General features: G+C 62.7%; 2 protein-coding genes across 4 annotated transcripts in view; one reads left to right on the forward strand and one right to left on the reverse strand.

Moving 5' to 3' along the window:
* The window catches only part of PC (pyruvate carboxylase), a 112,899-nt gene that overhangs the window by 89,596 nt on the left and 12,527 nt on the right, over window positions 1-10,776 (forward strand). For all 3 annotated transcript variants that reach the window (XM_011942399.1, XM_011942400.1, XM_011942398.1), the window contains 2 exons: window positions 1,863-2,025; window positions 4,259-4,441. In XM_011942399.1, the coding sequence (XP_011797789.1) occupies window positions 1,863-2,025; window positions 4,259-4,441 (346 nt within the window). The remainder of the gene's footprint in view (window positions 1-1,862; window positions 2,026-4,258; window positions 4,442-10,776) is intronic.
* Window positions 7,699-10,767, reverse strand: LRFN4 (leucine rich repeat and fibronectin type III domain containing 4). The gene is made up of 2 exons (XM_011942396.1): window positions 9,084-10,767; window positions 7,699-8,539 (listed from the first exon to the last, which is right to left on the reverse strand). The coding sequence occupies exons 1-2, from the start codon at window positions 10,430-10,432 to the stop codon at window positions 7,981-7,983; spliced, it is 1,908 nt and encodes a 635-aa protein (XP_011797786.1). The 5' UTR covers window positions 10,433-10,767; the 3' UTR covers window positions 7,699-7,980.

Raw genomic sequence — 10,776 nt, forward strand, 5'->3', positions numbered from 1 at the left:
GTCAGTTATCATCTGTGTGCCCGAGTGTCTGGCTTCAGCTCTGAAGAGTTCTGAGGGTAAACCCTTCAACAGGATTATCTGATTGAAGGATAGGCAGCATCCCTCGGAACAGCCCTCTAGAGAGGTGGCACTACCATGCCCCCTGCAGGCACTGGGGATGACATTTTTAAAATGTGCCTGGTTTCTAAATGACAGTCACGATGGCCCTCGCCCCTTCAAGGTCTCTATTTTGAGCCATGTAATTTCTTGATGCTGGCTTTGGGCCAGCCCATCTCACTGTGGAGCATCTCTGACCCCAGTTCTGCCCCCAGTCCCGACCCCACCTGAGACTGAGGATGCTGCCGGACTGGCTGCTGTGGCCCACCAGGGGCATGGAGGCTCCTTCCTTTCCTTAGAAGCTTAGAGACAAGGCCAACACTTGTAGCCCAGTGAGACTTTTCCCCCTCAAGCTGCTGTGAACTCGTTGGCCTTGGGTCTGTCTAGAGCATCCTATTAGGGATGGGAGTCTGTCTGCCCTGGAGCACGGGCTTTGCGTCAGACAGGGCTCAGGTGCTCTCAGGTCCCGAGCCACATGGAGCTTGGGTGAGCTCCAGCCTCTCTGACCCTTGAGCTCCTCATCTGGTGGGAATGACAGGGCTCTCAGCGCACTGTGGTGGAGATGAAGCATGGGAGGAGTGCAGCCTGGCCCATGGCACTGAGTGGGAGCTATCTCTGCTGCGAAGTGGTCCGGCAGGCAGCAAGACCACGGGGAAATCCTGCCAGCGTAGGTTCCAGGCCGCCTGCATCACAAGCCTCAGTGGCAATACATGTAAAACCTTGAGTGTTTTTTTTTTAAGACAGACTCTCTCTGTTGCCCAGGCTGGAGTGCAGTGGTGCCATCTCGGCTCACTGCAACCTCTGCCTCCTGGGTTCAAGTGATTCTCCTGCCTCAGCCTCCCAAGTGGCTGGGATTACAGGTGTGCACCACCAGGCCTAATTTTTGTATTTTTAGTAGAGACAGGGTTTCACCATGTTGGCCAGAATGGTCTCGAAGTCCTGGCCTCATGTGATCCACCCACCTTGGCCTCCCAAAGTGCTGGGATTACAGGCATGAGCCGCGGTGCCTGGTCTGTTTTTTTGTTTTGTTTTGTTTTTTTAAACAGCTGTTCCACTTGGACTTTTGACTGCCCTTGGGAGCAGTAAGGCTGAGCCTGGAAAACCCTGCAGAGGTGGGGAAGCTTGCACTCTCCAAGCATCTCTAGGGGGTTTTGGGCACAAGCCCAGCGGGAAGACAGGCCCCAGAAAGACAGGTCCTGACCCAGCACCCACTGTGCAGCCCTCTCACAGCTGTGGTTGCCGTTTCGAGGAGCCCAGCCTTCACAGCACCTGTTCTCTTGCACACTGCCCCCCCCCCAACAGCCACCCACACAACATAGCACATATGGCCCCAAGAATGAGCTATCCTGGCCCTCTGACCTGGAGATCTGCTGAGGCTTCAAATCTAGGCTTTACCAAGGGGGAGTTTAGGGGAGCAGGGAAAACAGACCTTAAGGAAGAAGGAGGCAGAGTACTGGGAGGAGCAGCTTAGGGCTGCGTGGACAGCGTCTTGAGTCAGGGGTGCAGGAGCAGGTGGTCCTGGTATTTCAGCGGGCCCTCTCCAGCTGCCAGGCACAGAGTAGTTTAGTCTGCTCCTCGTGGAAGCAGGGCAGGGGGCTGTGGAGCCACTGGTTGGGAGGAGCTGGTTGTTCAGGCTGGCCCAGAGCTATGGGCAGGGGTCGCACTGTGTGTGGCTGCCCCCCTAGCTGCGGTGCCCCTCATCTATCCCCCGCCTCATGTTCCCCTTCTTTTCCTGTCCTCTCCCCGCTCCTCCCCGTACCCCACAGTGTAGACCTGGTCCATGCTCAGATCCACGTGGCTGAGGGCAGGAGCCTACCCGACCTGGGCCTGCGGCAGGAGAACATCCGCATCAACGGCTGTGCCATCCAGTGCCGGGTCACCACCGAGGACCCCGCGCGCAGTTTCCAGCCGGACACTGGCCGCATTGAGGTGGGCAGCGCTCGAGCAGAGGGAGACGCCAGCTCACCTGTGCACAGGTTCTGCCCGGTGCCTGGGGCTGCGGCGCCAAGTTGCCACAGCCCGGCAGTTAGGGAGGACCCGCATGTGGGCTCTGAATTGGGCGTAGAGTACACGGAGGCAGGCAGTGCCTGGAGGAGGGATGGTGCCTCCCAGGGGAAGAGACCGCCGGGCATCCAGGCCAGGAGGAAGCCATGAGGGCGGGAACGGGGAGCAGGCCAGCTTGCTGGAGCAAAACGCAGGGACCCAGACACAAAGCCAGCCCCTGACCCGCCAGCTCCCACAGGAGCCCCATGCCTTGCTGCCCGAACTCCACCTCCCATCTAAGGAAGGGCCAGCAAGGCAGGACGTGGGGGTGGGGGCAGCAAAGGACTGGGCCCAGAGGTCCCAGTGGAGTCTTAGCTGAGCTCAGGGGCCAATCAAGGATGGGTGAGGGAGTCGGAGATGGCGGCACAGGAGGGAGACGAAGAGGCGGATTCAGGGCTGTGAGACGGCGGCCTTGGTGGCGGGAAAGAGCTGGTGTCGGGTGCTGAGGCAGCCCGGGGCAGGCTCCCCAGCACAGCAAGATTTGTGCCTTCTCCAGGAGGGCTCCCTGTACCTTCCGCCCTCTCAGCACCGGGACCCAGTCATTGACCTCCGAATCCCATCTCCCCAGCCTCTGGTCCCAGCTGTCGGCAGGAGCCCTGTGGCCTACTCAGTGCCTGTTCCCAGGCCTGCACGTGCTACCAGCACCATGCCAGCTGTGCTGGGGACTTGCTCCCTATCCAGGGGCCTGAGCCCCAAAGGAGGCAAGACATTGATGGAGCTCCAGCTCTGCTCAAGAGTCCAGGGCAGAGGCCTCCGGGCTTGTGTGGGGGCGGTGAGGGGAGCAAGGATGAATGTGGGCCAGGCTCTGGGCTTCTGAGACAAGGGAGGCTGGGGGTAGGAACCAGAGCTCTCTGGATTCTGGAAGCAGCAGAGCTTGTGGCTTCAGCAGGGAGCTGGCCGCCTGCATTCTGTTTCTGGAGGAATCCGTAGGCGGGGGCAGCCCCAGGCTGAGTCCTGTCCGGCAGCCTCTGACTTCTCTGCCTCCCTCCATCCCCACTTCCAAGGCCTGGCTCTTCAGAGCCTGCCTCACCACAGAGTATTTTTAGCCGACAGTTCCTGCTCTCAGCTGAGTGTTCACCCTTAAATATTTTATTAAGTTCCTTTTTATTGAACACAGGCCTCTACCCCTGAGAAGCGGAAATGGGCAGTGGGTGTCCTGAGTCCCTCTGGGTGGTCCCCCTATTCCCCTTCTTCCTTACCTGGGCCTGACGGGTCCCCCACCTCTGGGGAGCCTTTCTCTGCAGGAGCTCATTCAGGCGGCACAGCACGAGCCACCTGCGTGTGTGAGTGTTGGCGCCTCTGTCCCCTCCTCTCTGCTGCCCCTCCCGTCGTTGTCTGGCCCTGGCCCTGGCCCTGGCCCTGTCCTGCTGCCCCGCTGTCCTCTCCTCGCCCTTGGATTGCTTCCCTGCTGGGTGTAGACCCTTGGGCAGGCGCTCTCCTGCCTCTGGCACTTTCCCTTAGTTTCCTCTCCCACTTCCTCCTCCTCGCCTCCTCTCCCTCCCTTCCTCCCATCCTCCCTTCTGGAAGGAAAGGAAAGGAAGGGAGTGTGGGTGGATGTTGAGGCCTTCCCCACCGCCCTGTTAGAAACAGAAACAAAGCCCCTGGTCCGCCTCGCCTCTTGCCTCACACCTTGTCCTTTGGGGCCCTGTTGCCGGCCTGTGCGTCCCCTCGCTATCTGGGAGTCCATAGCGAGGCCCTTTAGCGGCTGGGTCAGACCTCGATCCGTGCTGTGGAACAAACACATGGACACGTGGATGAGTCTGAAAGGCCAGAGGGTTGCTCAGGCAGGTGCAGCAGGTCCGTGGGAATAGAGGCAGGGCCGGCCCCTACCTGCCCAGGCCCCTCTCCTGCTCTCTGGCAGGCATTCCCTTCCTCCTCTGCCCCCTCCCTCACAGGGAGCCAGCAGCAGTGACTGTGGCACATAGAGAAGGGACGCACTCCTGGGTTTGGTGGCAGAAACAGAGCAAAACCTGACCAGCCAGAGCTGGGGTTCACCTGTGGACACCGCACGCTCGGCTCTCGGCAGCTGCCAGGCGCACACCTGGCCAGCCGCGGGAAGGGTGGGGCCTTTTCGACTGCACTTTCTGGCGCAGGCCCTCACGCCTCACCCTTCCCACAGGTGTTCCGGAGCGGAGAGGGCATGGGCATCCGTCTGGATAATGCTTCCGCCTTCCAAGGAGCCATCATCTCACCCCACTATGACTCCCTGCTGGTCAAAGTCATCGCCCACGGCAAAGACCACCCCACAGCCGCCACCAAGATGAGTAGAGCCCTTGCAGAGTTCCGCGTCCGAGGTGTGAAGGTGAGAGCTGCAGCCCCTGCCTGCCTTTGCTCCCAGCCCTTGGAGGGTCCCCTAGCCGTTCCCTTCCCCACCAAGGGCCCGGCACATGCTGTCACCTCAGCCTTGCCCCTGACTGATGGGTCGAGGTCAGTGGCTCTCCCCAGCTGTAGCTGCACACCAGACTCCAGCTGTTTTCAGACTCTGCGGGCACCTGGGCACCCCGCTGCAGGAGTCCCTGCGAGTGGCCTGGCCGGAGCTCTTCCTCACACGCCTGTCTAACCTTGTTCCAGGGAGACCCACACTGCTTCCTGCCCCTCTGGGGTGAGAATCACCTGGAATGTGTGTTAAATATCGTCAGGCCTCCCTTCTGGAAATCCTGATCCCGCAGGTTTGGGTAGAGGCCCCAGAACCTGTGTTTTGAACAAGTTCCCCAGATAATTATTATTTTCTTTTTTGAAATGGAGTCTCGCTCTGTCACCCAGGCTAGAATGCAGTGGTGTGATCTTGGCTCACTGCAACTTCCGCCTCCCGGGTTCAAGCGATTCTCCTGCCTCAGCCTCCCGAGTAGCTGGGATTACAGGCACCCGCCGCCATGCCTAGCTAATTTTTGTAGTTTTAGTAGAGACAGGGTTTTATCACGTTGGCCAGGCTGGTCTCAAACACCTGATCTCAGATGTTCCACCTGCCTCGACCTCCCAAAGTGCTGAGATTACAGGTGTGAGCCACTGTGCCCGGCCTCCCAGATAATTCTTAATTTTTGGAAAATGTGGATCCCCACCCTGGGCAAGAGCCCAAGCCGTGTCGATAAGGTCACTTTGCGCCGAGTCAGGCCCCCGCCAGCCCCCTGCCCTCCTCACCTGGCCTGGTGCACACAGTGTTGGGTGCTTCGGGGCAGCTGAGGGCAGGGGCGCAGCCAGAAACATGAGCAGGAGGCTTAGGAGGCCCTTGGTGGGCTGGCAGCTCAGCTTAGCTTTGGGTGGCCTTGGGGGGTACCCTGCCTGGCATGAGGACCCTAAATGGGTATTTAGGATCCAAAGAGCCCTTTGCTGGGCTCTGTTACTGGTGTCTATAGCTAGAGAGGAATCCACAGCCAAGAAATGCTGCCTCGGCCTTTGAAGCCAGCACCTGTCCCGTGGGTGCTACCGTCAGTGTCACGGCAAAAAGAGCCGGAGGACAGGGGCTCTGGCCCTCAGCCCCTGTGGGAGTTACCACCCATCTTCTTGGGGGTCCCCACAGGGCGGACTGTCCTGGGCACTGGCACCAGCCCCTCTGTCTTGGCCTCGCGTCCTCCTTGCAACTTCTTCCAGCCCTTCCTGTTGTTGAGGCGCAGCTGGTGGGCAGGTCGGGGGGTATGTGGGCCGTGCTGTCCCTTCAGGGTCCTGTGGTCGCTCCTTACATGTCCACATAGCTGGTTGGTCACAAGAGCCCCCGGAGGCTTCTGGGCCCATGCCTGTGTGTGTGGCCAGCCTGTCTCCCAGCTTGAGAGGGAGCAGCACACTTCCCAGAGATCAGGCAGTGTTACTCTTCCGTGGGGAGCCTCTCAGCCTCGCTGTTGGGGGTCCCTGTCGTGCACACAGGCAGAGGTGTGTTGCAACATCAGCTGCTGACATCACGCGCTCCCCCTGCACTTTGCCGCGGCTCCTGGTGTCCTGGTGGGCATGTCCTGCAGCTGCTTCAGTGTTGAGGGGATCTGTGGTCATGCGCGGGGGTGACCCAGGCCATCCCCCTCGCCTGCCCCTGCCTGTTGCTCTGATGGTCCTGGCTGGTTCCCAGGGTTGTGCCCCAGTTCCTCTGCTGCCTTCTCACCCTCAGCAGCTCCCCACGTGCCAAACTGGTCCCTGGGCCACCGGACCTTGCGCCTGCACTGCACCCTGGAGGGCCTGGACAGATCCTCCTCCTCAGACCGTCCTCTGCCCCCCGGGTGGAGAAAGGGGCACTAGAGCCTGTGACCACGGGGCCAGCAGCAGGATCAGTGTCTCTGGTGTTTGGGGGTGCTAAGTCCTCCCCAAATGTACACCAAGACCAGGCCGCTGGCTGTAGCTGCCCCCTGAGCCTCATGCTAGTGCCTAGCGTGGCAGCCCTGGCCCTCCTGTCCCTTTGCCGTCCATGCTCACCCCTGCTGTCCCATGCCCCCGCCCACTCCTCCATGGCATTCCCTCCCCACACCCTTCTCTGTCGAGGATCTTGCTCCCATTCATCTAAACCAGGCTCTCGAAGCCCACCTCTAGCTGCGTGTTCTGGGGCTGGGAAGGCAGGCACACGCATGCGAGCCAGGTCCGTGCACACATGAACACACGTGTACGCCTTAGAGCACCTGCCTCACCTCGGCTGCCCAGCGGCAGTGCCTTGACCCTCACACAGAAAATACTAGGGAGTCTGTGCAGCGTGTTCACCACGGCCTGGGGTGCCAGGGCTGCCTTCTGAGTTTTCATACAGCACCTGGGGGAGCCTGACCCTCTGCAGGGCTGAGGGCCACGTCTGCCCATGGCCCTAGCCAGTGCCTAGAAGCAAATAGTTCAGGAGGCTGCAGGGGCTGGGCCAGGTCAGAGGCTGCCCGGGCCTGGCCAGGGGTCCCAGCAGAGGAAGCAGAGCAGGGCTTGTGTGCCCATCTGGCTGCCTCCCTGCAGCGAGGGAGGGCAAAGGCCGCCTTCCCTGGAAGACCCAGAGCACATCTGAGCTGGGAGGTGCCGTCCCACGAGGACCCACAGTTCTGACAGGAACCTTCCAGAGGATCGCGGGCTGATGGCAGGGCAGTGGGGTTCCCTGCCCTTCCTTTGGGATGGCGTTTTACCAGTCCACAAGATGCCCTGGGAGGTGGCAGACACAGCTGTCGGCACTAGGAACCATGAGAACTTTTCACTGTATGCTCAGCCCAGGTCCCTTCTCCCAGAAGGGCTGCACTGTCCCCCACCTCCTCCTGTTGCTTAGTCCAGTCCTGTGTCTGTCCTGCAGCCCCCGAAGCGCCATGGGGAAGGCGTTCACGTGTGCTCCCCAGGCTCCACACTGGACAGCACGTCCTGGCCCCACCTGGCAGGAAGGGGCATTCTTTGCATTGACAGGTGAGGGGAGGCCGCCTGCCCAAGCCCATGCTCCTGCAGGCCAGAACACACCAGGCACAGCCCTGGGCCGCCCCCATGGACAGGAAGTCGGGGGGCCCGAGGTTGCTCTGGCTGTCCTCACAGGGCCCAGTAGCCCCGCCCTTGTCTGTGTGCCACCACTGGCCTGTGTCCCATCCTTCTGTCTCGGGGGATCTAGCCAGACAAGACCAGAGACTAGCATTGAGGTGTCCCCAACAATTTTATTATAAATAAAAACAAGACTCCCAATTGGTGGCTGCAGCCCCTGCCTTGGTGGCTGTGAGCACCTGTTGGAGGGACCTGCCCCTTACTCTGGTCTGGAGGCCAGAACCAAGGAAAGGGCTCCCTGCCCCGCCAAGCACACAGGGGAGCCTGAGGTACCGAGAGTAAAAACCAGGGAGGGACTCCCAGGCCAGGTGGCCGCCCCGGGCCCTCTGCCCCATGCGGCTTATCCCTTGGAGCACACAAGAAGCTGCCCGTGCATCACACCACACTCTCTTCCAGCCGCTCGGCGCTGCCTCCTACCCCCCGGCACCCTGCTCCGAGCAGCCCTCCGTGCACAGAGTGGCTCCGTCGGGCCCAGGCTCCCCCCAGGCGCCTGGCGTAACCGTAGCACCCGGCATCTCCCAGGTCCAGAGAGCAGCTGCGCTGCGGCCGGGGCGGGGGGCTGCGTGGCGGGTGGGCCTTGGGTGTGGGGCTGGGGCCTCCATTGGTCTGGGACTGGACGTGGCTGAGCTTGAGGGGGAGGCGGCCATTCCCGGCCCCCCGGCCCCGAACCAGCAAGGCCACAGTGAAGACCAGTAAGGCAGCCACCAGCACACCCCCCACGGCAACGGTCAGGGTCCCGCCCAGCACGTGGGCCTGCAGGGCGTGGCACAGGGGTGAGGCTGGCAGCGTGGAGAAATGGGCACAGCCCAGCAGCCTGGTGGCCGTGAGGTCGGAGGGCCCAGCGGCCAGTGACAAGGCCAGCAGGCAGAGGTCATAGTCAGCGCCGGGGACCAGGTGCTTCAGCAGGAAGTGGTGGCTGGAGGCTGGGACTATCCTGCAGGCAAGGGCAGGTGGTCAGAGCTGGGGGCTGGGGTCTAGCCACATCCTCACCTCCCCTCTCCCATGCTCCTAGCTCCAAACACCCCTCCCCCTGGGGGCCACTCGGGCTCTTGCGTTCACTCAGGAAGGCGAACGGGCTCAAGAGTGTGGCCAGGAGATGGGTGTGTGCACTGGCACAGGACCCAGGCAAGCGAGGGGGATGGGATGGGGGGATGGCACCAGCAGAGGCAGAAATAACGCGTGCGGGCCCGGGCCATGTGCTTCAGACAGACCCAACCGCCACCTGCTGCCGGGGGAGGCCTGCACAGCTCAGTGACACCTGGGACATCTCATGGGGTGGGGTCCTCCTGCCACCCCTTGAGCTCCAGCCCCCTCAGGCAGCCAGGCCAGGCCACTGCTCCTCCAAGAGTCCAGCAGCCATGGTCGGGAAGGGGTTGTCAGCCCCAGAGAGAGGACGGGCAGAAGCAAAGCCTTGTGGGGAGCAGAGGACGGAGGGAGGGTGCCGGGAGTGCAGCCGGGTGTGGGGCACATGTCCTCACCGGTAGATGAGCGTCTCATCCTCGCTGCTGTTGTACTGGATTTGGAACATCCACACTGGGTCTGCTGGCCGCCCAGGACCCCAGCTCACCAACCCTGAGGTGGCGGTCACCTCCGTCACCTGCACGGCTGGCTCAGACTCCAGCGTCCCCTCACCCTCGGCAGCAGTGCGAGCCGAGGCGGCGATGTCCGAGGGCCCGGGGCGGCCCCCCTCGGTGCTGGTGTTCCCACCGTGGGGCAAGGCCAGGACCCGCAGTTCTACTCGGGCCGTGGCCTCACCAGCAGGGTTGGTGGCGATGCAGGTGTAGCCCCCAGCATCCCCAGCGCCAGTCACCCCAATCTCTAAGGTCCCGTTGGGGAAAGCCCGGGCTCGGGAGGAGTTGCCAACCAACCGGTCGTCAGGACCGACCCAGTGCATGGTGGGCGCGGGGTCACCCAGGGCCCGGCACCGCAGCGTGGCCCGCTGGCCTTCCAGCACCCAGAGGCGCTGCGTGTGACGGGCAATGAGGGGCGGCTCACAGGAGAACTCGCCCTCGGGCACTGCCCAGAAGTAGCGGCCGGCCAGGCCGGGCGGGGAGGCGCAGGTCTCCAGGTCGTCCGGCCGCGCCAGCCGCCGCAGCCACAGCAGCTCACAGTTGCAGTGCAGGGGGTTCCCGCTGAAGCTCAGCACCAGGGGGGCGGGAGAGGCCTCTGCGTCACGCCCACGAGAGAAGAGCGGGTCTGGAGCCAGTGTGGCCAGGCGGTTGGAGGTGAGGTCCAGGCGGGAGAGCTGACCGAGCTGGGCGAAGGCGCCTGGGGGCAGTGCATCAATGAGGTTATGGTCCAGGTTGAGGGTGTGCAGGGCAGGCATGGCGCCGATGCCGGCCCAGGGCACCTGCCGGAGGTTGTTGTAGGACAGGTCCAGGTCCTCCAGGCTCTCGAGGAAGTCGTCAAAGGCTCCTGGCGCGATGCGGCCCAGCTGGTTGCCGCTGAGGATGAGGTGCTGCAGGTTGACGGGGCCCCGTAGGCTGCCCGTGCCCAGCTCCACCAGCCTGTTGCCATCCAGGTGCAGGGAACGCAGGCTCTCGAGGTCCCCAAAGGCGCGGGCCCCAATGCGGGTGATGGCATTACGAGACAGCGTCAGGTCCACTAGCCCCGTCATGTTGCGGAAGTCAGGGGGCCCCAGGGCCTGGATGAAGTTGTCAGCCAGTCGCAGCTCCACTGTGCGCCGGTCCACGTTGGGCGGCACAAATAGCAGGCCTCGGTGGGCACAAAGGGTGCTGAGCGACTCGGACAGGTTCTGGCAGACGCAGGGCAGCGGGCAGGCGGCCGCTCCACTGGCCAGCAGCAGCAGCAGGAGCGGCGGGGCCATGGTGAGCGCCCTGTAGGGAAGGGCCACAGCCCGGGCACAGGTGGGGCTGGCGCAGGTGCCCACTTGGGCCCAGGACAGTCCCAGAAGCCAGCTTCTGTGAGCCTGGCCCGGGGAGGGGCTGGGTCAGAGGCCCAAGAGGGCCGCCAGGGATGAGGGGAGGTTGGGGCCTGCAGGGCCAGGCCCCCCAGAGCAAAGGTCACATTTCCCAAGCAGTTAAGGGGGAGTCCAGGCGCTGGGCACAAGGTGAGACATGAGGCAGGAAGCGGAGGAGGACGGAGAGCAGGGAGGGTCCCGGAACTTCCTTTCCCAGGCGTTCCCAGGAATCGCCAGCCCCCTCCCCCTCC

Source organism: Colobus angolensis, unplaced genomic scaffold, assembly GCF_000951035.1.
Source record: "Colobus angolensis palliatus isolate OR3802 unplaced genomic scaffold, Cang.pa_1.0 Scaffold21, whole genome shotgun sequence".
Lineage (NCBI taxonomy): Eukaryota > Metazoa > Chordata > Mammalia > Primates > Cercopithecidae > Colobus > Colobus angolensis.